At 40.8% G+C, this 27,935-nt stretch overlaps 1 protein-coding gene across 3 annotated transcripts; it reads right to left on the reverse strand.

Annotated features, from left to right (window-relative positions):
• Window positions 1-72: 72 nt before the first annotated feature.
• Nudt6 (nudix hydrolase 6) lies at window positions 73-27,879 on the reverse strand. 3 transcript variants are annotated; one of them, XM_042693008.1, is made up of 5 exons: window positions 27,650-27,879; window positions 20,717-20,920; window positions 17,269-17,324; window positions 4,393-4,447; window positions 73-628 (listed from the first exon to the last, which is right to left on the reverse strand). In XM_042693008.1, exons 1-5 carry the CDS (start codon window positions 27,864-27,866, stop codon window positions 231-233), a joined length of 930 nt encoding a protein of 309 aa, XP_042548942.1. In that variant the 5' UTR covers window positions 27,867-27,879; the 3' UTR covers window positions 73-230. The 3 variants fall into 3 exon arrangements, with proteins under 3 accessions (XP_042548942.1, XP_042548943.1, XP_042548945.1); XM_042693009.1 differs by lacking the exon at window positions 20,717-20,920; XM_042693011.1 differs by lacking the exons at window positions 17,269-17,324; window positions 27,650-27,879 and having other exon boundaries at window positions 20,717-20,837.
• Window positions 27,880-27,935: the final 56 nt, after the last annotated feature.

Genomic DNA, 27,935 nt, shown 5'->3' on the forward strand with positions numbered 1-27,935 from the left:
AGAAAATTCTGCTGGCAACCAGTGAGGATTAGCTATAGCTATAATGTTTTTCATATTATTTGCTTTATTTTAAAAGAGGATTTTAAAATGTGTGTTTACAAATTCTTATCATAGACATCAACTACATTAAGAAAATTTAGCATCAGGCCTTTAATCCATCCCAAATCTCCTATGTTTGGCATTAATCTGGGTGACTGGGTTAAACATATTGAGAACGTGTAAATGTGAATTTAATCTATTCCTGTCATAGTTTTGTAATTGTCTGGCAGGTGTTTGTGATAGAGTTTATAAAACAGGCCCGTGTACACTGCCGGCAGTTCTTCCATGGTGAAATCAATCTTGTCAAACCCTTCTCTGTATCCATAGAGCAGAAGTCTCGCAACTCTGCGGGTGATGAGAGTGGTATTTTCAGTCTTTGCAAGGGCATTGAGATCCATCCACTCGCACCTCAGGCATTCATGATGGCAAAAGTCTATGGTGAATGAGTTTGGGTTAAGGCGGCAGATGATATACATATCTGATTTCCCAAATGCTCCTGGACTCCTGTGCTGCTGTCGAATACTCAGGAGGGACCTGAATTCTGATTTTATCCCTGTCTCTTCAAACACTTCTCGGATTGCTGTGTCCCCTACACACCAGAGAGATGAACAGATAATAAGGATCACATTTTTAGAGACTTCATCAAAGATCTTCAGTGAAAATCTAAAAATTCAAAACCAATACAAACTTGTTGCATTCTGGACATCCTGAATACAGAGGTTTTGGGTTGTTGTTGTTTTTTTTTAAATGATCTACATTTAAGACACTTTTCAAATACTGACCATTTCTTTGCTCCTTGGAGGTATAGTCACTTGTGCATCTTGGGGGTCACATCTTTTTAATCTCTTCTTGTTCTATTTCCCAAAAAGGTAAAAACAGGTTGCGAGGGCTTAAAATGCACTTGCAAAGCTATAGATAATGTTCAGACATATTTCTTCATTATTACCTTGTCCCTGAATAGCCATAATCCCAAGCACCAAAGAAAAGGGAGTTGGCAAAAATGAAAGCATAAAGGAAGAAATCTAGATTAAGAGAATACTTAGAAAAATAATTGTATTCTGGTCTACATGTTTGTTATTAACTATATTATTGTGACTCTTAAAAGTTATATAGTCTCCCTATGCTTATTCAAATGTGTATTTTTGCTCCTTAAATGCTCTGAAAAGTAACCATTTGGATCCTGATCAGCCCTCTGTACCACTAACCAGAAGTTGGCATTAGCTCATGAACCCTGGCAGGCTGTACATCATGGATGCACAGAATGGGCTAGTGGCCCTGCAGTCACCAAGGAAGGTGACTGGAAATTGGCACTGTCTGGTACTTTTGATCAGCTTAACTTGAATCAGACAGCAGTGACTAGATTTAAAATAGAAAATGCTGACAAGAGTTGTGGTAGAAGCCCTTTCCACTACAAAACAAATCTCTTCAAGGATTTCAACATGAATTTCGATTTTTTTAAATCAATATAAAGTGAGTCACTCTCTTATGCCTTTATTTTAACAGACTGTAACCTAAACTGAAGTAACATTTATTGTAAGTATGAAGAACTTAAAAGAGGTTTTGTTGTTTTTGCTGGGTACCAGTGGCTTAGCTGTGTAATCCTATCTAATCAGAAGACTGTGATCTGAGGATCACAGTTCAAATCTAGCCCAGGTAGCAAAGTCTGTGAGACTGTTATCTCCAATTAAGCACCAAAACAAAAACCAGAAGTGGAGCTGTGGCTCAAGGTTTGAGCTAAAAAGCTCAGGGGCAGGGCTCAAGCCCCTAAATTCAAACCCTAGGATTGGCACCAAAACAAACACCAAGAGACATATGTTTAAATATGTCATTAGTTTAACTATAGGACAATAATGAAATTTATATTTGCTATTTGTAATATTTAATACTAGGATTAGTGTGAAATAGGAAAAACTTTGCAGAATATGGCGTCTGCAGAGATTATTTTCTTCAGTGCAGTGAAACTCATTAGGAAGGCAATTTGTCTATTAAAGCTTACAGAGATACTTTTATACTCAAGTTGTATTGTTTTATACATGACCCTCTTCTAAAAAGCACCTTGGGTAATAGCTATTTCATTTACATAGTATTGTTGAAGATTCTAAGCAACCAATTTTCCTAGTTAACTACTTACTTACTGGGACTTAATAAAAACCCAGTATGAATATTTAACTGTCTACAGATGTAGTATTCCCCAAGTATATTACATGCTTTCCTGAGTACAGGGTTTGAATAACATAAACTACACAAATATTGGATGGTGTGGCTTCAGCATTAATACCTAATGTGTTGTGTGCCGCTGGTTCACACTTGCATTCCTAGCTCCCTGGAAGGCTGATATGGGGAGGATTGAGGTTCCAGACTAACCCCAGCAGAAAAAAAAAGTCTGCAATGGAGTGTGCCTGCAACACATCAGGGCTGGGAAGCCTAAGTCAGGTGGACTGCAGCATACCTGAGTGACAAGCAAGACCTTAGCTCAAAAATCACCAATGAGGAACGGGCTGGCTTAGCCATGGGGCACTGCCTAGCAAGCACAAGTTCAGTTCTACCACAAAATATATTATTTTGTACTGTATTATTAAACAGAAATGCCCTAATTTTTCCATAATTTCTAGCTGCTGTCAGGGTTTTATGAACTCTAAGGCAAGCTTATACTTACACTCCATCTAGGAAGTATGGTGGAGGAGGAAGTAGGGTGATGCCAGTTGCTGCTTGTTTTCTTAAATTTGTCTGGATTGAGGAAAATAGATATGATTTCTGGATAGGTGGGATGTTTTGAGAAGCACAAATATTTCAGAAAAGGAGTGCATTTTAAAATTAGCTGGGCTTAAAGAAAGATGCTGGAGGTTAAACCTCCACTTCCATTGGCTTGGAAATGTTTTATCTTCATTTATATCTAAATGTATAGTAAATTCAGACGATCCAGATAAGTGCAAAAAAACCAATCTGCTCATTCATGAAGATACAGTTTGGATGGAGACGCTACCCAAGCCTCCTAGACCAAGAATACAAGTTAAATGAGTTCACAGGCTCTTACTTGGAGCTCTGGCATCTTTTCTTTTTTATTTGAGACAAAGTCATGATAGCCCAGTCTGGCCTTAAACTCATGATTGTCCAGATTCAGCCTCCTGAGTGCTGTGATTGGGATCACAGTTGTTCATCACCATTCATCAAAAAAAAAAAAAAAGAAAATACTATATAGTTTGCAGAGTATCTACCAGAATGTACACAAAGGGTCAGTACGTACCTGAACCCAACATTTGTGTTATATACATGCGTGTATTTATTTATGTGTAATCAAACATATATGTGTGTTTATGTAATCAATTTATTCAAATTGTTAGGAGTTGGCTATATAATGTGCATATCTATAATATTTTAAAAATAAGAGTTCAAGAACATACACAATTTTCAGTAAAACAGATTTAGGAGACTGCTGTGATATTGTTGGCTGAAGAGAATTCAGGATGTAAACATTAAAGATGCTAAGCTGGGCACTGGTGGTGGCTCACACCTATAATCCTAGCTGCTCAGGAGGCTGATGACTGAGGATCACAGTTTGAAGTCAGTCCAGGCAGAAAAGTTCAGCTACCTAACTGCTATCTCTAACTAACCAGACAGAAAAACCCCCTTCAGACTGGAGGTGTGGCTGGAGAGGTAGTGCCAGCTGGGAGCAAAAAGTATAGCAAGAGCAGGAGGCCCTGAGTTCAAGCCCTGGTACTGGCACAAATCCTGGTAAAAGAAATAATATTGGTATCTACTAACGATTGGATTAGGATGACACTGAATTTGATACAGTGGTTTAAAGAAAATTCTATTTTTTGTTTGTGCAAATCCAGTGACATAAAGAATATTTAGCTTATATCTCATTTCACGGTCTTAAATACAAGTTCAGTAAGTTAGTAGACTATTTCTCAACTATGCATTGGTTTTCTTCATATCCAAAATAAAGTTTTCATAAAGAACTGAATCACTGTGACTATAATTAGCTTTATCATAAATTTCTCTGTAGGGGAATTCCAACAGCTTTAGTCATATTCAAAATAAGCTTAATGATGAATATTCAAAGCTTTTCTGCTTCTTACAGATGAGTCTAGAAGCAGTTGTACCCCTAAGGGTCTACTCCTAAAGGGAGGGATAGGTATTATGTTTCAATGGTATTACTTACAGTAATGAAACAAGTTATAATAGAAATTTTGTTAATTTTATATTGGCCCTTGAAATAATCTGTCTGAAACTTTCTGAGTTGGTTTGAACAAATTAAAAAGTTTAAATTCTTAGCTATAATACAAGAAAATAAGCACATAATTTTCTCAGTATTTTCATGTTTATTTATTAAAAATAGGAGATACATACCAATATCCTCTCCCGGCTCTGAGAGGCCTCCTGGAAACTTCCATGTGTTTTTTAACTGCAGTGTAAAAAGTTAGAAAATAAGGTTTACAGTTTTTTTCATGCATACACACATGCCCACTCCCATATTCTACAAGCCACCCTTATTGGCTGAGGTGATTAAGGGGTTGGAGTCATGGCTCAGCATTGGCAGTGAGCAAAAACATCCGACCAATAGTCTGAAAAAGTCTCTGACAAAAATAATTTGTTTGAAGCTGGGCACTGGTTGCTCATGCCTTAATTACTAATTACTGAGGAGGCTGAGATCTGAGGATCATGGGTTGAAGTCAATTGAGGCAGGAAAGCCTGGGGTTATCTTGAATTAACCATCAAAAAGCCAGAAATGGAGCTGTGGTTCAAGTGGCAGAGAGCACCAGCCTTGAGTGAAAAAGCTGAGTGACAGTGCCCAGACCCTGAGTTCAAGTCTCCATATCTGCACAAAACATAAAAATTATTCTTTGTTAATTATAATTTGTTCCCCAGCTTTCTTCCTTACTTCCATTGAAGAAGCTGGTAACAGATGAAAACTTTCCCACCTTTCTCTTCGGGAAATAGAAGTGTTGTTACTTGGGTAAGGTGATCAAATTTGTATTAATGAAACTTTGGCAGGAAATATCTACTGCATTTGTGTAATTTTTAAAAAAATGCTGCTAGTTAACTATGAACAAATAGAATCTTACAGATGCTGCTATAAATGAGTAAAAAGTATGGAATAAATTTAATCACTAATGTATGCTATTCTTAATTTTCACACATATTTTACTGTATTGTATTTCTAATCAGAGGTATTACTATTAACATTTTTATTGTGTTCATGATTTTATGTAAAATGTAATTGCTTTTCATGAATAGTGTGAATAAAATTATTATACATTTTTTTGTCTACTATTTTTTTCTCATCTTGCGGGGCAAAGCAGGTTAAAAGATCTTTTGATCAGTGATAAACAGAAATCGATTAAATTTGGATTAGTGGTAAACAGAAATAGATAAAAAAATTATAAAAACTGGGCACAGATGGCTCATGCTTGTAATCTTAGCTACTGAGGAGGCTGATTTGAGGATTGTGGTTTGAAATCAGTCATGTCAGGAAAGTCTGAGAGATTTTTTTTTTTAAGTACATTTTATTAATTTGATTTTTTTTTTTTGGTCGGTCATGGGGCTTGAACTCTGGGCCTGGGCGCTGTACCTCAGTTCTTCAGCTCAAAGTGAGCTACCACCTGAGCCACAGCATCACTTCTTGGGAGATTCTTATCTCCAATTAGCTACCAAAAAAAAAAAAAGAAAGCCAGAAGTGGAGCTGTGGCTCAAGTGACAGAGTGTTAGTCTTGAGCAAAAACAAAGAAAAAAGCTCAGGGACTGTGCCCAGGCCTTGAGTTCAAGCTTCAGGAACAGCAGTTGTGTGCGTGCAGGCACATGCGCGCATGCGCTCACACATACACACACAGAAAACAGAATTATAAGATGGCATGGAATGTTCTATGACTAACATGAGCATATTCTTTCAGAATTCTGCTATGTCTAGCCAAAACCATGATTAAAAACTAAAGAATGACAGAAATTATAACAAAGAAGGGCATTTTGTCTTTAGCCAGTACATTTTACATTCTTCATTCATAAAACAAATGTGGACCTTTCACTCTAGCCTTGGCCCACACAGTTCCTGAATGAGTGATTCTTAAAGCATGCATCACTTCCAGCCATACAAGCTTGGAGACTTGGGGTGTGGATCCCAGAGTTTGCACAGACTGATGACAATTGGGTATAGAATTTAGGCTTTCTACTCTCCATGTCTGTTCAGGCTTGACATTAATTTGTATATTATGCTTTGTTAACTAATGTACAAAACTGTCTCATCTTCAATTTTGAGGTTCCAGTTTGAAATAGTTAGAAATACGTTTTATAGAGATTTCGGGGATATTGGATATTACCATCATGAATTCCACTTGTAACCTCTTCACCAAAAAATGTTAGGACAGATACTTTCTGAAAACAGTAAAAGCTTTTAAGACCTTAACGTAGAGCTGATTAAAATTATTGGAAACTGATGGATGAGCATATTTGGAAGCATAGATTTATTACAAAGTGGAAAATAGGTGGAATATTAAAAAAACTCATACAAATTTGATTTTGACTACTTCAAAAATTAACACTTTAATAAGGAAATATTAAATATATTCTTAGGCTAGGAAGTAGTTTGGTAGTTTGTAACATTTACTAGCGCCCATTAGGTTTAGCTAATTTAAAATTTTCTTCTTCCCCCCAAGAGCCTGAACCTCAATTCTAAGTGGGAGAGAGGCAGGAGTTATGTGGCTTGAAAACCTGATTAATATTTTAGATTGATTCCTTCCTTTCCTTTCCTTTCCTTCCTTCCTTCCTTCCTTCCTTCCCCCTCCCTCCCCCCTCCTTTTCTCCCTCTTTTTCCCTTTGTCCCTCCTAGTTATACAAAGAAGTTTCAGTTCAACAAATCAGGTTATAAGTAAAATGCATCTTGACCTTTTTCCTTTATATTAAGAAATATTACCATTATCAAGGCTAACAATTATACCAAAACAGCAACATATTAGATGTTTACCTTGTTCCAGCACAGCTCAATGTTTTTCTAAGACTTGTGTACATTAAACTTCAGTGGTCCAATAAGAGTCAACTGCAGTTCCTGATTTTCAAGGTAATAAAATGGTGTGTGTGTGTGTGTGTGTGTGTGTGTGTGTGTGTGTGTGTGTGTGTGTGTGTGTGTGTGTGTGTGTGTGTGTGTGTGTGTGTGTGTGTGTGTGTATTAACAACTTGTCTGTGCTCACATACCTAGTCTGTGACAAACTTGGTTAAAAATCCAGCAGTTGGGGCTGGGAAGGTGGCTCAGTGGTAGAGTGCTTGCCTTGCATGCATGAGGCCCTGGGTTCAATTCCTCAGCACCACATAAGCAGAAAAGGCTGAAAGTGGCGCTGTGGCTCAAGTGGTAGAGCGCTAGCCTTGAGCTGAAGAGCTGAGGGACAGCGCCCAGGCCCAGAGTTCAGCCCCCACGACCGGAAAAAAAAAAATAAATAAAAAAATCCAGCAGTTGGATTTTAACCATCGTTTAATTTTTTTTAATTATTTTGAAAAGAAAAAAGTTAACAGGGTGCTGGTGGCTCATCCTGTAATTCTAGCTACTCAGAAAGATGAAATCTGAAGATCCTGTTTTGAAGCCAGCCTGGGCAGGAAAGTCCATGTCTCACAGACATAGCTAAACCTAAGTGGCGCTAGTAAATGTTACAAACTACCAAACTACTTCCTAATAAACTACTCAGAAAAAGCCGAAGTGGTGCTGTGAAGTGGTAGAGTGTTAACCTTAAACACAAAGAGGCTTAGTGACAGAACCCAGGCACTGAGTTCAAGCCCCAGGCCCAGTCAAAAAAAAAAAAAAGTTAACTGGCATCTTTTCATTTTTTCACTAATCTGTAACTATTTGCTTTTTTGTCTACCTTTCTTCCTTTTCCTCAGACCTAACTGGAATCCTTTGTTAGTCCAACCAGAATTGTATGTTAAAATTGTGATCCTCCAGGGCTCGTGAATTTTTTTATTTTAATGTTGAACATTTTTGTATCTATTTGTTGCATGTGAATTCATATAGACTCCTCTAAGTAGCAAGGGTTTTATTACTAAACCAGTGATTTGCCATTGTCTATCTAATTTATTAGTTCATAAGGCAAAACATTACTAAGGGTAGATTTTTAAATTTTAGGCTTCTGGTTTATTATGTTTTCCATCTTTTCCTTTCCTACTAAATAAAAAAGACAAAACATCTCTGTTTATGTAAAATTCCATGATCCTTTTCCCCCTAATCTTATGAAAGGAACTTTCCACTCTCAAAAAATCTTGCCAGATAGTCTTGTGGCTCTTGCTTTGTTTATGCTGACACATACAACCTCTCCCTACTTTGACTTGGTGAGGTTATCTTACGTGCATCTATTTTTACGTACTACAAAAGGTTAATATAGCCTAATGACCTATTGAAATGTTATGATTTTTAAAGAAGTGGTTCTATATTTTGGAATGGTGTAATTTTATTATACTTGCCCATTGTAAATGTGATATTCGTGTTTATGCGTACACAGGGGAAAGTAGAAGACTTTGGGGTGATGGATGGTCTCATCTGTAGCTCTGCAAACCTCCTTCTCTAGAAGCAAGCATTCAGAGGTACCTACTAAGGGTACATTTTTTTTTTCAGAGAAAATGCTCTGTTAAAACAATTTTTAATAGTGCTGTTTCTTTTACAACTTGTCCTGAAGATAAACTCAAATTTATTTTAGGGTTTCTAGGGAAGGTGGGGCCTGAACTCTGGGCCTGGGCGCTGTCCCTCAGCTCTTCAGCTCAAGGCTAGCGCTCTACCACTTGAGCCACAGCACCACTTCCGGCTTTTTTCTTTTTGCTTATGTGGTGCTGAGAAATTGAATCCAGGGCTTCATGCATGCAAGGCAAGCGCTCTACCACTGAGCCACCTTCCCAGCCCCTGGACTGATTTTTTAAATCCCTTTTTTTCACTCTCTTCCCAATTCCACAGACCTCTTCTGCCTTATAAGCAGAGGCTTCACTTTAGGACCTTCCCTGGTCATGGTCTGTGCAGCTAACCAGCAGCTTCTGTAAAACACAGTGACTCTCAGCAGCTCCTGTAGATAAGGTGACTCTCAGCAGTGTAGCATGGCCTCTTCCTTTGGGTCTCATCTTACTTGACCTTCTTGTTCTTTACTCCTACTTGTTCAAAAGCCAGAAACATGATTATCTTTTATTTTCATGGTCTAGTCTTTGATGCTAACTGTTCTTTCTAGAAGGTGCTGCTGGATTTGGATTAGCTATAATATCGTTACCAATGACACAGAAGCAGCCATAGAGTGTCTCACAGGTCAGTTAGGCCATGAAATAAAACTTTACTGAGTTCTAGGTCATAGGTACACAGAAATTCATATATATTATGGCAAATTTGCCAGTCCTGGGTTTTGAACTCAGGGTCTGTGCACTGTCCCTTAGTTTTTTCACTGAAGGCTGGTATCTCCACTTTTGGCTTTTTGCTAGTTCACTGGAGATAGAGTCTCATGGGCTTTTCCTGTCCAGGCTAGCTTCGAATCACAATCGTTCCAATCTCAGCCTCCCCAGTTGCTAGGTAGCTCCAAATGCATTAAGATTGCTTTCTTTGCTGATATATACCTAGTTCTTGACACAGGGCATACAGCAGAGCATGACAGGAAACTCAAACTCAGTTATATTTAGTCAGTAAACAGCTAGACTGTTAATGTCCAATTTCTGAAGTCAAGCCACGGTATGTTACTTATTAATCATATGGAAGGGGATGACAATCTGAAATATAACATAGTAAGAGTGAAGGACATTTTCCATAATTTTTTGTTTCTATTAATGTGTTGTACCGGGGGGCTACCATTTCATAAGTCAGGTAATGAGTACATTTCATTTTTTGGACAATGTCATTCCTTTACTTTCTCCCCACTTCCACCTCCCATCCCTGCCCACAAGTTGCATAGTTCATTTTCCACACACTGAATAGCATGAATGCATTTGTTTACCCTTCCTCCCTTCCTTTCTGCACCCCCCATACTCCCCTAGAAGGAAAAAACACAAAGCAAAAACACCACCACCAGTAATAACAAAAACTCCCATAATTTTCCATTTCCTTAAGTTTGATTCAATAAACAGTACTTAACAAATAGTATTTTAAATGTTAAGAGAAGTTATACCTTTGTGTTCCTACTCTGTGAGTATCTTCCTTTAGTCTGTGTGTGTGAGAATGCCTAGTGTCCCGTATAGGTTATCATGTCCATTTGTATTTTAGATCTTCCACATATGAGAAAATATGTGCTATTTTTCTTTGACCTTGGCTTACCTCACTTAGCATGATTTGTTCTAGGTCCACCCATTGAAGGACATTTTAACACAAAAGTTAGGTCTCTGAGTGCATGAGGCTGTGCTAAGTATCCAAATTTTATTCTGCAGAACACTTTGCACTAGTGCCTGGAGAAAATGAGGTACTTAAGAAAAAGGAAGAAGCCGGGCACCGGTGGCTCACGCCTGTAATCCTACCTTCTCAGGAAGCTGAGACCTGAGGATCATGGTTCAAAGCCAGCCCGGGCAAGGAAAGTCTGTGAGACTCTTATCTCCAATAAACCACTAGAAAACCGGAAGTAGCGCTGTGGCTCAAGCGGTTGAGTGCTCGCCTTGAGCTGAAAGAGAGCACCCAAGCCCAGAGTTCAAGCCCCCTTATGGACCAAAAAAGAAAAAAGAAAAAGGAAGAAAGCTGGCTAGAATGTATAAAAACTATCTTCATTAGTTATCTGTAATGAATACTATTTTGAATGTGTATAAATTTATAGTCAATTGTAGTTAATAGCTATCAGTTATGTTTAAATCACACATAACACCAAAATGTAGAAATTATACAATTTGTCCTGACTTTTTAAAAACACTACCTATGCCTGACTAGTTTTCCTCTCCTAAATGGATTGCTGTTTATAACTTAAAAATCCAAGCCCTACTTAAGTGTACCTTTCCTACTTAATCCACAAAGAAACCACTGTTTTATGTACTTGGAATCTGTCTAGCTTCTACCAACTGCCCAGAAGCTAGAACTTGTCCCAACTGCTCAGAAGCCAGAGGGTCACAGAGGGACTCTGCAATCGCACTTTGTTGTCTTAAACCACAAATCACTGGCAGGTTTGGAAACCAGCCGAATCAGGAAGCTCATGAAACTGTTTAGCAGTTCTAAAAGCTGACACCAGAACCACCTGGAGGTTTCAGCGCATAGCTGAGGGCTGTCGGTCAGTCCCTGGTGGAGCTGGAGAGCTTCCTTCCAGTGAGTTAGTGCTGTTACTTTCTATCAGAGGCTAGTTTCTGCTCACCAGTTCCTCCACAGCCAGCAGACTCCGTTGTAGGCTCCACAAACTGCAAGGCTTGGGCAAGGGAGCAGCTTCTCCCGGGGTGCTTGGGCATTGTGCAGGCTTCCGGAGGTTGCAGGCCCCTCACTGCACCCTGCAATGGCAGCCATGCCTAACATTCTGCACCTGAGGCTTCATGTTGCAGCTATCAGCACCAGGATGCAGGTATCAGGTGCCAGCACCAGCAGAGCAACACCTGTTCTCTTAGAGGATAAGTGGTGGCTGTGTGCTTTCCTGACAGGATGGCAGAAGATGACTTCAAAGTGAAGTCCTGTGAGATATAGCTCATGGGAGGGACTCCTGATGTTTCCTTATCTGACTGAGTGCAGAGCTGAGAGTGAAAATGCCATCCTGTGGTGTGGGGGAGGTAGTGTATGTGGGTGTATGTGATAGGGCATGAGTTAGGGGACACTTTGGGGGAGACATGGGAGTTTGAAGCCAAGAAGTAGGCCTGATGAGACATTGCATTAAAAACTGGTCTGTCACTTCATACTAATATCCATTCACAATGGATCCAAGACTTCAAGGTAAGACCAGAAAACTTGAAACTACTACAGGAGGGCATTAGAACTCACTGGCATAGGCAGGAACTTTCTGAGTAGTTGTCCAAGGGCATAGCAAATACAGAAAACGGACAGAAAACTGACAAATGGGACCACATCAAACTAAAAAGCTTCTGCACCGTGAAGGTCACTAAGCTAAAAAGCCTACAGAATAGAAGATCTTTGCCAGCTATGCATCTGACAAGGGCCAATATCTAGAATATACAGGAGCTCAAGAAACTAAGCCCCCAAAGAATCACTGACACAATACATGGGGCAGAGAAGCTAAATAGAGACTTCTCAGAAGTAAAATAAAATAGCCAATACACTTAAAGAAATGCTCCACATCCCTGGCCATAAAGGGAATGCTAATCAAAACAACCCTGCAAACACTTCCTGAACAAAAAAGTAAAAGCCTTAAAACAGGCTTAAGAAAAGGATCAAGTCTGCCTTTCTTCAATCACTACTTTATAAGCCCATTTCCAAAAATAATGAGTTTATTAATATATAACATCAAAAACTGAATGAAATGTGAAATAACTGAACCACTTTAAATTCTAGTATTTATTTATTTATTTTTGTCAGTTGTGGAGCCTGAACTCGGCCTGGGCGCTGTCCCTCAGCTCTTCAGCTCAAGGCCAGTGCTCTACCGCTTGGGCTACAGCACCACTGCCAGCTTTTTTTTTGCCTATGTGGTGCTGAGGAATCAAACCCAGGGCCTCACGCATGCAAGGCAACCATTCTACCACTGAGCCACCTTCCCAGCCCCTCTGTTGTTTGTTTTTTTTTTTAAAAGAATAAAACCATGATTTTAATTATGCCAAAGGGTTAAGCATCTCTAATCTAATCTGTAGGCATTTTTGTAATTATAAATTGATTTTAACTTACATTTTTCTTAAACTGTTTATAAATCTTTTAAAAATATTTCTGTATATATTTTTATTACAAAAACACTGTACAGAAGGGTTACAGTTACATGAGTAAGGTAATGAGTACATTTCCTATCCAGCACTGTTACCTCCTCCTTTGTTTTTCCCCTACTATCCCTTCCCTCTCCACCTCCCCAACTCCTCCTCCCCACCAACACACACACCAAAATTGAAAAGTTCATTTTAAACATAGTGTCTTGTACATCTCATTTACAATGGGTCAACCTGTATCCTTATTTCAGCATTTTGTTATTTCTCTTCCCCTCCCCAAATTAGAAAAACTTACATACACCAGAATCAAATACAGTGAAAATAGGGGTTATACCATGGGGGAAGAATATACGAAAGAAACAAAAACAAAATCACATGGTACATTATAAATACACTAAAAACAACAGCAAGAAAGATAAAACCACTTGTGTTCCTATCTTGGGGTTCATTTTGCTTAGCATCATCTTTTATGGTCCTATGTACATAGCTTTTGACCTTTTCTGCTTGTCCTAGACTTATACTAGTTATTACAAATAAGGAAAACCATGGGACTTAAGTTTCTTTGGGCCTGTCTTTCTTCACTTAATATAATTTTTTCCAAGTCTTTGCATTTCCTAAGAAATGGAGGCATAGAATTCCATTGTATACACACACACACCACACACACACACACACACACACACACACACACACACATGCACGCGTGCACGCGTGTGTATGTGTTTATACCACATTTTCTTGATCCATTCATCTACTGAGGAGCATCTGGGTTGGTTTCATATCTTAGCTATGGTTAATTCTGGTATTTCTTGATTTGGAACTATATCTCTAATTGTTTTGGTAATTATTAGGGTAGTTATACATTTATGAAGAGGCAAATTATTGACACTTCTTTTTTTTTTTGGTTGGTCATGGGGCTTGAATTCTGGGCCTGGGCACTGTGCCTCAGCTCTTCAGCTCAAGGCGAGCACTCTACCACTTGAGCCACAGCTCCACTCCCAGTTTCTGAGTGGTTTATTAGAGAGAAGAGTCTCATAGACTTCCCTGCCCAGGCTGGCTTTGAACCATGATCCTCAGAGCTCAACCTCCTTAGTAGCTAAGGATTTCAGGTGTGAGCCACTGGTGCCTAGCTGACACAATTCTTTATACACATCAAACTTAGCTTTTATGGATTCACCTAGGAAAGAGAAAGCTTTATACTTCTGAATACCAAATGGTTCCTGTGTACAGTCTACTTAGCTAAATGTCAATGACCAATTTAAAAAATGTATTTGACTGTTCTAATGGTAACTTTTAAAAGTACATTTTATTTTACTTAGTTTATGCAAGTCCCTGGGGCTTGAACTCAGTGCTTGGGCACTGCTCCTGAGATAAGAGTCTCGTGGACTTTCCTGCCCGGGCTGGCTTTGAACCTTGATCCTCATCTCTCAGCTTCCTGAGTAGCTAGGATTACAGGCATGAGCCACCAGCACCTAACTTTTTTTTTACATTACATTGTATCATATTAGATTAAAGTTAATTTTTTTTTGTGATGCTGATCTAAATCCCCAAGCTCAAATTTTTGTGTGCTGGAGTTGAGCCATGGCCTCAAGTATGCTAAGCATACCACACCTCCAGCCCCATTAAAACTTGTATAAACTAGATTCAATAAAATTTTCATAATTTACACTCAGTAACATGTCCACAAAGGGAAAACTGTCTTGCATGATTTATCTAAGACTGGAAAAATATATGCATTTATGTATGCAAGTCTACTTCTGAGTTTGATGGGTAGTTTATTAAGACTGCAACGTTTCTAGTCATTAGACATCCTTACTTATTATGTATTTACCAAGAAAATGCACAGACCTTTCTTGGCTTTTTGTTGTACAAATAAAAAACTCTGTATATCATTCTGTCATCTATTGCCATAAGATTAGTGTAAGTCAGAGAACAAATCATTAAAACAGTGCTTAAGGTAATTGTGCTCAGCACTCTTTCCTATTTCAATATAAGTCCTTTCTATTTGCATGTATTTCAAGTACTAGGTATGAATCTAGTAGAAAAAATTCACCAGCAATGTAGGCAGGTCCTATATCCTTTCTCTGAAGAAAGAGGTATTGAGATTTTAAACAGGAACACTCTGAAACTCAAGACTTGCCAAAACCAAAGTGGCATAGAAATTAGAAATCTGGCCAGTCTGACTAGTCAGTTTTATTCCTATCAACTTCCTTTTCATTTTATATATGGTTGATAAATTAATTTTAATATTGTTACATTAATTTGCTTATATGTGATCTTTATCATTTGTCCTCATAATCAAGACATGTCAGCATGTGTAAGATCGCCTTGTCAAGTGTAAGATCACCTTACAGGCTGTCAGGGGGTCTTATAAGTAAGTCCAATTATGATGATCCAGTCATATGTCCTGTTCGCCAGTCCTTCCTACCTAATGTATCTACTCAGGCTCCATTCAAATATAAAACTTACTAACAGTGCCAGGTGGTGGTAGCTCACACCTGTAATCCTAGCTACTCAGGAGGCTGAGATCTGAAGATCACTGTTTGAAGACAGCCCAGGCTGTCTACGATACTCTTATCTCCAACTAACCAGCAAAAAGTCAAAAGTGGAGCAGTGGCTCAAGTGGTAGAACACCAGAGTTTATTGAAAAAGCCAAGTGAAAAAACAAGGCCCTGAGTTTAAGCCCCAGTTCCAGCACAAAAGCAAGCAAGCAACAATAACAAAAGCTCTTCCTGATAGCTAGGCACAATACTACATCAGGTATTCTATACATTTTTGTTAGCAATAAAAAGCTTCATGTCAGAGATCTTGGCTTACCTTAAACTTCAAAAATTACTCGATTTTTAGACCATTTCCAACATACTTGCCTACCATGGACAAGGCCCTAGGTTTGATTTCCAGCACAACAAAAACCATCCAACCTATCAAGTCAACCAGAAATCACCAAAACCAATAGCAACAAATAAACAAACAAACCTGAGCCAAAAGATGTATTCTTTCACTTTTACTTATAACTTCTGAGCAAGAAAATCTTTGGTCTCTAATCATACTTCTTAAAAATCTTTGTTACTGACTGATGTTTATTACTGTGCCAGGTGGGGATGTGAGGTAACTGGGATGGGCTCTTGGATCATGCACAAGGACCCTCCCTATCCTAGTCTGGCGAATCTCGACCCCCAGACTTGCCTCGAACCCCCTGCGTAGCCAATGCTATCCTTATCAATGTAATCCTGTTAAAACAACCTTTACAGAGGAGGGAAAAGGATAACTAACTGGGAGGTCGGTCTGCCATTAAAACAAAAAAAAAGGGGGAATCTGTAGAGCACATGGGCAGCAAAGATGGCGCTGAGAGGGAGTTGAGTGGGCAGAGCCCAATTTGCCTTACGATCAGCCCGTGAAGGCTTAGGTGCATGATAGGGTGTGACCTTGACAGTGATTGGTTCCTCTTCCTCCCTTGCCATGCCACCCGCCCTTTTTGGTTTTAAAAAGGGCTGCTCTCTGTTAATAAATGAGTTTTCTACCTGTTGGAAAAAAAAAAAAATCTTTGTTGCTTAGAACTGCCAAGACTCCTTGCACAGATATAGAAGGCATTTGTCATCTGTCTTAACCTGGCTCTCCCCGCACTCCTCACCACAATGAACCTTTCACCATTGTTTCTACCATAGGCCAGGTTTGTTCTGAACTATCTGCCTTTATGCAGTTCTCATTTTCTCAGTTTTTTTTTTTCTGTCTTTTTTGGTTTTTCCTGAACCTGGAAAGTTTCTACTTAGTTGTATAGACTCAGTTTTAAGTGTGATCTCTTTTGAAAAGTCTTCAGGAGTTCTTTTTTTTTTTTTCCAGTCAGTCATGGGACTTGAACTCAGGGTCTGGGATTGAATTTTTTTGATCTACCACTTGGAGCAAAAGCTCTACTTCTGATTTTTTTGGTGGTTAATTGAAAAGAGTCATGGACTTTCTTGCCTGGGCTGGCTTTGAACTGGGATCCTAGATCTCAGCCTGCTAAGTAGGATTACAGGCGTGAGACACTAGCACCTGGCTTCTTTAGCGTTTTTAAGGCAAAGTTAATGGTTACTATTATTCTATGATTGTTCAAATAACAGTGAGCTTCAGAAAAACAGGGATATTGTTTTATTTATTTTTGCACTCTCAGATCACTCAACAGAGCAGGAACCCCGTGAATGACTGAATGGATAGTGGATGAGACACTTGTTTTCCCAATGAAGTACACACATCTATAATTACCCTACAGCCAGAAATAGTGACCACTACCAACATTACATTTCCTAGACAGCCTCAGGTTTGTAGATTCTTTTTCATTTGTATGTCAGTGATCAATAGCTGATTAAACAGGAACTTAAAATTTTCTGAAATCCCTTAGTCATAGCAAAATATCTATATTTTCTTTTACTCTAGAAAGAACAGACCATTTGAAAAGCAATGTATAAGGCAGAAACAACCTACTTTATTTCGATCCTGTACGACTAGTACTTTCCTAGTATTTTCATCAAATACAGCTCCTGTTGGGAGAAAAATAGAAGACAATTGAAAAACTGTTAATCTCACTTAACTGATGCCTCCTATAAATACCTGTGTTTATCAAAATCCTGTCCATGATTGAAGGCCTTGGTCAAATCAGCTACGAGGACCTATGTCTCCAGCAAGGCAGTGGCTATTTAGACATCCAGTTTGTTTCTTTTCTTAAACAACTCCAAATAACAATAATTACAGCATACCCCAACTTGTAGAGTAATCATGCACTAATTTTATATTGCCTAGCCTTTATGGTGCTCAAATAAATTACTCTATATCCTTTTATAGCACTTTCTTAAGTGTTCAATTTTCAGTGCTTTTTGTGGTTCACGTAGGTTTCTAAACTAAATACTATAAACTATGTGGCCTTAAAACAACACAGTTTTGCTTCTCACAAATGTAAAAGTTGGCAAGTCCAAGAGCAAAGTGCGGGCATATCTGGTGTCTGGGAGTGGCTTGTTTCCGCAGACAGGGCTTTCTATCGGTGTTCTCAGGTGCTGGAAAGGGGCTAACAAAGGCTCCTAGGGCTTTGTTTGGTGTCAGTCTTGGGGCTTGAACGCAGGGCCTGGCTGCGGGCCTTGAGATTTTTGCTTAAGGCTAGAGCCCTATCACTTGAGCCACAACTCTACTTCCAACTTTTTGGTAGAGATAAGGGTCTCAAAGACTTTCCTCCCCTGGTTGGCTTTGAACTGTGATCCCTCAGTCTCCTGAGGGGCTTGGATTACAGACATGAGCTACTGATACCTGGCTTGTCCTAGGGCCTCTTTTATTATTTATTTATTTATTTTGGGGGTCCAGTCGTGGGGCCTGAACTCTGGGCCTGGGCGCTGTCTCTCAGCTCTTCAGCTCAAGGCTAGCGCTCTACCACTTGAGCCACAGTGCCACTTCTGGCTTTTTTCTTTTTGCTTATGTGGTGCTGAGGAATTGAACCCAGGGCCAGGCATGCAAGGCAAGCGCTCTACCACTGAGCCGCCTTCCCAGCCCTAGGGCCTCTTTTAGTAAGGGCTCTAATTCCATTCATGAGGGTTCAGCACTTTTGATCTATTTACTAGCTCTCAATACTGCCATATTGGGGATTATATTTCAAAGTAAGAATTTTTTGGTTGGTGGGGGGGAGCTTGAACATTCAGACCATAGCAACACTTAGAAGCATTAAATAGCTAGGTATCAATACCTCACTCCTTTAAACCTAGCTACTCAAGAGGCAAAGATCTGAAGACAGTGGTTCAAAACCAGTCAAATTCACAAGATTTATCTCCAATTAACCAGCAAAAAGTCAGAACTGGAGGTGGAGCTCAAGTACTAGATTGCCAGCCTTGTGTGCAAATGCCAAATGAGAGTCTGAGGCCCAAGGTTCAAGCTCCAGTACTATCAAAGGAACACAAAAAGTACTGAATAAATGAACTGATGTCTTTGTTCTCCTTGTTCTTTGAGTCACTGCAAAGCACCCAGTATGTGCTCTCCAACAATCCATCATTTCTCAATTTTTACTTCCAAGTCCTCTCAGAAGCTAAGTAAATTTCCTTAACATATATATAGTTTTATAACATTGATTGCTTTGGAAGACTTTATATATATTTTAGATTTTAGTGCACTGTTTTTCATTTATTCATCTACGATATACACAGTGGATTTTACTTTATGTTTGCTAGTTTTCATAACCAAAAAATAAGGTGTTCTCTATCATCTCATTTTTATTATTTTCCTTTGGGAAATACTGGGTCAAAAATACTAAACACTTTAATGATTTGTGTTAAGATTCCTTTACATGAGCTGGTTTAAACATGTATGTACTTACGTGTGAAAAGATAAGTTGTACATATTCATCCATTCTTTCAGTACTGAGTTGTGTGTGTACATATGTATATGTGTCGTTAGTATTTTAAGTGAACTCATTTTATGTCAGGCACATTTCTAGTTTGTAGGGATGTGGTGGTAAACCTAACTTCCTACTATATGAGCTCACATTCTGGTATGTTTGTGGACTGGGGACAAACCAGATGAGTTACTCTCAGAAAGTGATAAATAGTCTTAGGCATTTGAAACCAAAGATAAAGCAACTGGACTAGGTGCTGGTAGCTCACGAGTGTAATCCTAAATACTCAAGAGGTGAGATCTGAGGATCACGGTTCCAAGCTAGTCCAGGTAGGAAAAGTCTGTGAGAGACATCTTCAATAAACTACCAAAACACCAAAGTGGAGATGTAGATCAAGTGGTAAAACACTGGTCTTAAGCAAAAAAGCTCAGAGGCAGTGCCCATGTCCTGAGTCCAAGGCCTAGGACCAGCATAGTTAAGAAAAAAAGCAACTGGAATGATACTGAAATAAAAATCCAGACTTTGAATTTTAAAGCAGGAAAAAAAAAAAACCAGTAAGGTGTAATTAACATTGATGGAAGGATTTTATTACAGTACAGCAACTATAATAAAATTTGGCTTTTTCAAAACATAGAATGTCAAGAAAACCTGAAATCAAGTTTTAATGATTTGCAATCATGTGAACTTTCTCTTAATGAATTCACTAACAATGTGAGGTCAAGTCAGACAAATCATGTCTGGCTCAGGCACAATGATCCGTGGTGGTTACAACATGAAAGTAAATCAATAACAAGATCAGGGACTGAACAGCAGCTCAGTGTGTATTGTGACTAGTAAGTAGTCAGGGACTGAGCTAAGTGCTTAGTGTGCATTAATCAAGTATCTGTCAAAGTCATCACATGATTATCAAAATGAATTCCGGAGTTCACACAGCCGGAAGTGGTAGATCTGGGCCTGTTGGTCAATCTGGAATGTAAGCAGGTCTCCTATGGCACCTGGGCTCTCACAACAGAGTGAGCACTGCCTTGGAGGCTGGCCTTACACTTGAAGATGCAGCCCTTCACTCAGCAAATACTGGTGCCTGCCAGGTGCCAGTGGATCATGCCTGTTAATCCTAGCTACTCAAGAGGCTGAGATCTGAGGATCATGGGTCAAAGCCAGCCTGGAAAGGCCATGCAACTCTGATATTTCCAATAAACCACCAGAAAACCATAAGTGGTGCTGTGGCTCAAGTGGTAGTGCACTTGCCTTGAGTTGAAGAGCTAAGTGACAGCGCTAAGGCCCAGAGTTCAAGCCCCAGACCAAAAAAAAAATACTGGTGTGCTTACTTTATACCACTTTTTCTTTTGTGTCAAGTTCAATATATCCTTTAGAAAGCAAACTCTAACCTTGCTTCTCCTTTGTGTTGCTCCCTGCTGAGGTATTATGCAAACTCTGGACTAGAAGGCCCTTATGAAGTAGATTCAGCTCACTAATGAGTTAATGGTTCTGCTGAGCTGGAAGAATGAACCTAGATGAACTTCCAGCCGTGTTAGTTCTGCTTATCTGGAGTTTGGGACTGACCTGCGACTCCAACTTGATGTGTAGCATAGCCAGGTAATCTGCTGGGCCCTTCTCTCAGCCACAGGGTCAGAGTTGATGAATCTGATTCTGCATGGTGGAAGCGGAAGCCCAGGGTGGCAGCAGGGGCAATAAATCGGCTCTGGAGGATAGGAATGTGCAGCCATACTGCTAGTCTACCTTCTGATTGCCATTGTTGTATGGCAGCTAAAATGGAGAAGATAAAAATATAATCTGTTAAAAATTTTCAATCAAATGAATAGAATTAAACCTCCATTCAAGATGGTATACCTTCCAGAGTGCCATCTTAGATTTGGGAACAGTTTTCTTTCTCTTTTTAAATAATGGTACTGAGGCATGAACCCAGAGCCTGGATGCCTGTCTGACTTTTTTCTGCTGGAGGCTAGTGCTTTATATCACTTGAGCCCTAGCTCCACTTCTGATTTCTTAGTGGTTAATTGCAAATTAAGTGTCTTACAGACTTTCCTGCCTTAGAACAGTTAATACAATGCTGGTCTTTATATCCATACCTCCTAAAAACAGTACGTGGTACACAGTAGGTCCTCAGGCCTGGCTCTGATTTTTTTTTTTAATTTTTCAGTATTAATCAGAATTCTGTACTAATTTGGCAGATAAGATTTTATGTTTTTATTGTAAAAATAGTGTACAGAGGGGTTACAGTTACATGAATAAGGTAATGAGTACATTTCCTATCTGTAAGGTCTGCTCCTGGATGGCTAGCAGACTCCACCCTCCTCGCAGCAAAGTCTCTACCCATTACCTGCGTTACCTAGGCAACTGGGACACCTGGAAGAGGTCACATCTGCATCCACTGAGGTCACATCTGAATTTGATGTGGCCACACCTTTCCCCGCCCATACCCTAGATAAGGGCTAGCCCAGGCCCAGACTCTCTCTTTCTCTCTCTGTTCATTTTTCTAGCTCTTGCTCTTCTTTTCTAGCTCTCTCTGCTCTCTCTCTCTGCTCTAGCTCTTTCCTCTCTCTTTCCCAGCCACGTGGAGTGCCAACCTTGCCTGGTCCCAGCAGGTCTACTGAATAAACCTACCCCTTACCTGAATACCACGTGTGTGCTGGTGCTGTTCTTACTCGATTACCTCTTTTTAAAAACCTAACATAAATGGTGCCATGACTCGGATAAAGGCTTAAAGTCAGGATAGCTAGGATTTCTTTATTTTTTTTTCCTCTTTTTTCTCTTTTTGTTCTTCCCTTTTTGCTCTGAGGAATACCCACAGTTCTGACGGCCTTTTGCGAACTTGTCTGTCTGCGGCGGAATCAGCGCATCGATACCATTGCTGCCTTCACATCCACGTCCACACCACTTCTCTACTCTGGTGAGTGAAACTACTCTACGGCTCTCTGTTGCTCAGTCTCTGTCCAGACGTGGCGCCACGCCAGAGAGCTCCTACGGCCTTTAGCTGAAAGGCCAGTCACCTCTGAAGCCGAGGACGCTTGGCTTTCGGGGCTTGGCCATTTCTCTCTAGAGGGCTCTGGGGGAAGTCGGGACGCCGCTTCTGCCTGGTCAGCTCTCCTTCACTCACCAGACTGACTCTACTCATTTAATGGGGTGCTACGAATCACGCCTGAGCCGTGAAGCCCCTTTGAAATGTCTCCTGCGCTCCCTGGAAAGCCAGAGAGCCTCATTTTTATGCCATTCTCAGAAGTACAGTTTTTGCTACTGCAATCAATGGTAAATGATCAGAAGTCTGTTTACTTTCGGGCTCTCTTTGCTCTCTCTCTGCCATTCATGACCAACTTTCCCTATCTCTCCCTTTCTCTTTTCTACATTTTGGCTTGTGCCCTGAAGAGTGCAACGCAGGCTGGGTCCCAGGGATCGCCCTCTAGGTTCCCTCTCAAAGGCTAGCCAATGTAGGCTTGATCTATTTGTTCAGGCTTTCTTTGCATTTTTTCAGAAATTCGCCATCTTGGCCACGTGGTGGGTTAAGGGTTTGGCCCCATCTGACCCTTACCCTTCCACTAAGTTTACTACTCCATCTATTCTAAGGTGCCTTGCTAACAAGTTGCTCTTTTCACAGGCCCTGGTAACGGAGGCCCAACCATCTGATATGCTTTGTTAGCAAAGATGTCTAAATGTTGTTGAAATTTTAGGTTTTGAGTTTTGCCTTTTTTGTTTTGTGTTGTATATTCTACTACTGACTACATGGTTCTAAAATACTGGGCATATTTGTGCTAAAATTATCATCACATCTAATGAGTTTTGTCATTTCAGAATATTTGTTGGCAATTCTTGTTAAGGACCAGGTAAGCTCTACTTATTCTACTTGATCTCCTTGTTGCTTTAATTGGAAATAATAAAGGGCTTTTGAGGCAAAGACTGCAGTTCAAAGCCAGCCCAGGCTGAAAAATCCCTAAGACTCCATCTCCCAGCTAAACTCTGCAAGTGGTACTATAACTCAAAGTGGTTCAGTGCTAGCCTTGAGCAGAAGTGCTCTGGGACAGTGCCCAGGCCTTGAGTTCAAATCTTGAATACCAACTGGGACAAGCCATCCCAGCAATGAGCACCTAGACTCAGCCAGTCTGGGGAACAAGGGAACATGGAGAAGAGTAAGAGGAGATAATGTCACATCAGCTACTTTGTGCCTGCCCTTTCAAAATTAACCAGAGCCGGGAGGTCAGTGGAAGTAAGAAGCCTGCCCATCTAATGTCTATACCTGTCTACCTATTAACTGAACAGGAATTTATATTCTTGCCTTTGTCACCTGACTTCTCTACCTAGTAGCTAGATGTCAGAAGTAGCTAGGGACATTTCTACCAACATTTTCAGCCCCAAGTCCTTCCTCTTGCCATTTATTTGCTGTTTAGTATTTTTTTTCCAGCCCCTAAATTCTCATGAGACTTCTCCAGACTTCACCTAAGGACTCAATACACCAAGGGACAGCTGCTGCTCACAGCCTTCTCTGGGAGGAGACCAAATTCCAGCCTTTTACCCCTATTGTCGACGCCCCTTGTCAGCAGGAAGTAGCCCGAGAGAATCCCTGCCCTATTTCATGATTATTAAAAGGCTGGAATGTAAGGTCCGCTCCTGGATGGCTAGCACACTCCACCCTCCTCGCAGCAAAGTCTCCACCCATTACCTGCGTTACCTAGGCAACTGGGACACCTGGAAGAGGTCACATCTGCATCCACTGAGGTCACATCTGAATTTGATGTGGCCACACCTTTCCCCGCCCATACCCTAGATAAGGCCTAGCCCAGGCCCAGACGACGCTCTCTTTCTCTCTGTTCATTTCTAGCTCTTGCTCTTCTTTTCTAGCTCTCTTGCTCTTGCTCTTCTTTTCTAGCTCTCTCTGCTCTCTCTCTGCTCTAGCTCTTTCCTCTCTCTTTCCCAGCCACGTGGAGTGCCAACCTTGCCTGGTCCCAGCAGGTCTACTGAATAAACCTACCCCTTACCTGAATACCACGTGTGTGCTGGTGCTGTTCTTACTCGGCTACCTCTTTTTAAAAACCTAACACTATCAATCTTTGTTACCTCCTCCTTTGTTTTTCCCCTACTATCCTTTTCCTCCCCACCTCCCCAATTCTCCCCCTCTCCAAGTTGTAAAGTTCGTTTTCAACATAGTGTCTTGTACATCTCATTGTTACAATGGGTCAACCTGTATCCCTATTTAAACATTGTTTTTTCCCTTCCAAATTAAAAAAATGTATATACAAGATTCAGGGCACCAAAGTCAAATACAGTGAAAACAGGGGTTACACCGAGGGGAAGAATATACAAGAGAAACAAACAAACAAAAAAATCACATAGTACATTTTAGATACGTTAAAAACAATAGCAAAAAAAAAATAAACAAGTTGTGTTTCTATCTTGGGGTTCATTTCACTTAGTATCATCTTATATGGTCATATGTACATAGCTTTTGACTTTTTCTGCTTGTCCTAGACTTACACTAGATATTGCAAATAAGGGAAACCATGGGACCTATGTTTCTTTGGGCCTGGCTTACTTCACTTAATATAATTTTTTCCTAGTTTTTGCATTTCCTAACAAATGGGGCAATGTCATTCTTTCTGATGGAGGCATAGAATTCCATTGTGTATATATACCACATTTTCTTGATCCATTCATCTACTGAGGGGCATCTGGGTTGGTTCCATATCTTAGCTATCATAAATAATGCTGTAGGGGCTGGGAAGTTGGCTCAGTGGTAGAGTACTTGCCTTGCATGCCTGAGGCCCTGGGTTCCATTCCTCAGTACCATATAAGCAAAAAGAAAAAAAGCCCGAAGTGGCGCTGTGGCTCAAGTGGTAGAGCGCTAGCCTTGAGCTGAAGAGCTGAGGGACAGCGCTCAGGCCCAGAGTTCAGGCCCCACGACTGGACCCAAAAAATAAAAATAAAAAAATAAATAATGCTGCAATAAACATACTTGTACTGATTGCTTTACTATAGCCTTCTTTGTGATTGTTTGGGTAAATGCCCAAAAGTGGGATTGCTGGGTCATAGGGGAGCTCTATGTGGAAGTCTTTTGAAGAACCTCCATACTGCTTTCCAAATTGGTTGAACAAGTTTACACTCCCACCAACAATAAAGTTCCCTTTTGGCCATATCCCCTCCAGCATCTGTTGTTACTAGATTTCCTGACTGGGTTGAGTTAGAATCTCAATGTTGTCTTGATTTGCATTTCTTTTATGGCTAGAGAAGTTGAGCAATTCTTCATGTGTCTATTGGCCATTCTTATTTCCTCTTCAGAGAAATTTAAGTTTTTAGCTCACTTACTTATCGGGCAGTTGTTTGAGAATTTGATGTTGGGGAATTTAGTTTTTTGAGTTCTAAGTATATTTTAGATATAAGACCCTTGTCTGTTGTATGACTTGTGAAGATCTTCTCCCAATCCGTGGGTTTTCTATTATCTTGCTAGCTTTGCCATGCAGAAGCTCTGCAATTTCATGCAATCCCATTTGTCCAACCTTTCTTTGATTTGTTGTGTTTCTGGGTCTTTATTAAGAAAATTTCGGCCTGTGCCAAGGAGCCCTAGAGTTTCTCCTATTCCTTCCTGTAATGTTTTCAGGGTGTCTGCTTTGACATTGAGGTCTTTGATCCCTTTGGAGTTGATTCTGGTGCAGGGTGATAGATGGGGATCTAGCTTTAGTTTTCTACAGGTGTTTAACCAATTTTTTGGCTCTGATTCTTTCCTGTGTCTTGGGGATGACACTGAGCCCACCCATTGTGCTTCTCTTGTAGCTAGGTAAACAGAGGAGTGTGTCACAACACTGATCCATTGCCCAGGCAGGCCTCACACTGCCACCCACCCATCTCTACCTCACAAATAGCTAGGATTTCAGGACTTAGCAATAGCCTGGCTTACACTCACTTTTAGTTCCTTTCCTCTAAGAAACAAATAGTTCTTCTTCCCTACCTCCATCTCCACAGCTTATACTCATCCTTTTAAGTTTATCTAACACAGCAGACCTTTAACAAAAATCTTTCTCACACCATTGCTAATGTGTTTTCTATTAATTACTCAAAGACTACTTATCTATATGATTATAAGGAATGCACTACTTCTTAGTTTTTCTACATGTAGGGCCAGTTTAATTTGACCTTACCACAACAGAACTAGATAAATTAGCTCTTGGAGCTATATATCTATCTCACCTGGTTTCTGAATATTAACTGAATTAGTATTTGCTGGGTTTCAAAGAGAATGCTTGGCATTTACTAAGTGCCACAGAATGTTCTATTTAAAAGTACAAATTATAGCAAAATGTACAAATTAACTTCATGTAAGTTATCTTTGATCACATGGATCCAAGAAAGTATCACGCACAGAAGCAACCTAAGCAGTGGATATTTCCAGTGACCGTTTATGCAGAGTATGTGGCAAAACTTGGGACTTGACCACTAAGGGTGTCTCCAAACCCAAAGTGTTTTATGGGATAGTACTTGACCCATCTGGTTTCTTGCAAGTACCATGTGCAAGTGATATTAAGTCTAAGTGGGCTTTCTTAGCACCTACTCTACAAATGGAGTAGTTTGGTTTAAGGGTGATGGTTAAACATTGAACTGAGTAGGTCTTTGATACTGAGAGATGCTGACTTGCCATACTGCTCAGTAAGATAAAGATATTTTGAAGTTGCCAGTTATGTGTGATTATCTCCCATGGCTGGGTTTGTGCACTATGCCTTCCGATTCTAAGATTCTCAGAGGCAGTTTGAAAAGCAGATTCTGCCTCCACCAAATGGTGCACTTTTCCCAGGGAAGAAGGGTCTTCCAGTCGTACCGGGCTCAAAGTGCAAAGTTACAGGAGCGGTTTCCAACCAAAAGAAAGCTGGAACATTTTATAACCAGCAGCAATCTCCACTTCACGAGCTTACAGTTCCTATTCGTGTGATCACTCGGACCCCTTCTGGTTCAGTGAATACAAGATCCTTTTACCGTCAGCAAAGTACTAGGAAGAACTAGGGCTCAGTAAATGCCAGTAAAGAATAACGTGCTTAACAAACATCTAAACTGGAAGCAGGTGGCTCACACCTAGCAAGCCCAAGAGGCTGAGACTGGAGGATCCAGGTTCGAAGCCAGCTTAGGCAGGAAAGTCCAAGAGACTATCACAACCACCAAAAAGTTGGAAGCGGAACTGTGGCTCAAGTGGTAGATGACACAGCACCTAGATACCGAGTTCAAACCCCAGGGCCGGCACACAAGCAAGCAAGCAAACACCACCTAAGACGCCCTGGTAGACTCGGATCTCGCAGGCATCACCCGGGCTGAGCCTCGGGGATCCGGGACTCAGGTGCACTCAGAGTTTACACAACCTCGAAGTCACCCACGGCCTCCCAGACCGCAACGCCTAGGTCTCGGGGGAGACGGAGGTGCTGAGTGTGCAAGCACTCTCCTCCCCCCGCCTCCCGGACACGCAGCCGGGCCACGGTCTCGGTGGAGGCTCGGCGCAGGCGCACTTGCCCTGTAAGGCCTTCTGGAAGGCGGCGGCGTCCAGGTGGCCCAGAGCGTGGAGCTGCGTCAGGTGCACCGTGACGCCCCCGAATCTGTCCGGTTCGCCCCGCAGCTCGCCGGCGCTACCGGGATAGCACGAGTCCGCGCGGCGCCCGGCCTGGAGAGGGGCGCGACCGGCGCGGGCCAGCGCGGAGCGCCACGACAACCCTCGCAACAGCGGCCACATCGCCGCTGACCGCGCGCCCCGACTCCGCCGTGTGCGCCGCCCCCTCCGCCCAAGCCCCGCCCCCTCCGC

This window comes from Dipodomys spectabilis, unplaced genomic scaffold (assembly GCF_019054845.1).
Source record: "Dipodomys spectabilis isolate Male_0828 unplaced genomic scaffold, ASM1905484v1 ptg000162l, whole genome shotgun sequence".
NCBI classification, from domain to species: Eukaryota; Metazoa; Chordata; class Mammalia; order Rodentia; family Heteromyidae; genus Dipodomys; species Dipodomys spectabilis.

Coding starts and splice junctions, on each gene's coding strand:
- Nudt6 (XM_042693008.1), bottom strand. CDS start 27,866: ATGTGGCCGCTGTTGCGAGGGTTGTCGTGGCGCTCCGCGCTGGCCCGC. Junction 17,325..20,716: donor ACATCAAGTTGGAGTCGCAG/GTCAGTCCCAAA, acceptor TTCTCCCAACAG/GAGCTGTATTTGATGAAAAT. Junction 629..4,392: donor AGAGCCGGGAGAGGATATTG/GTATGTATCTCC, acceptor TCTGGTGTGTAG/GGGACACAGCAATCCGAGAA.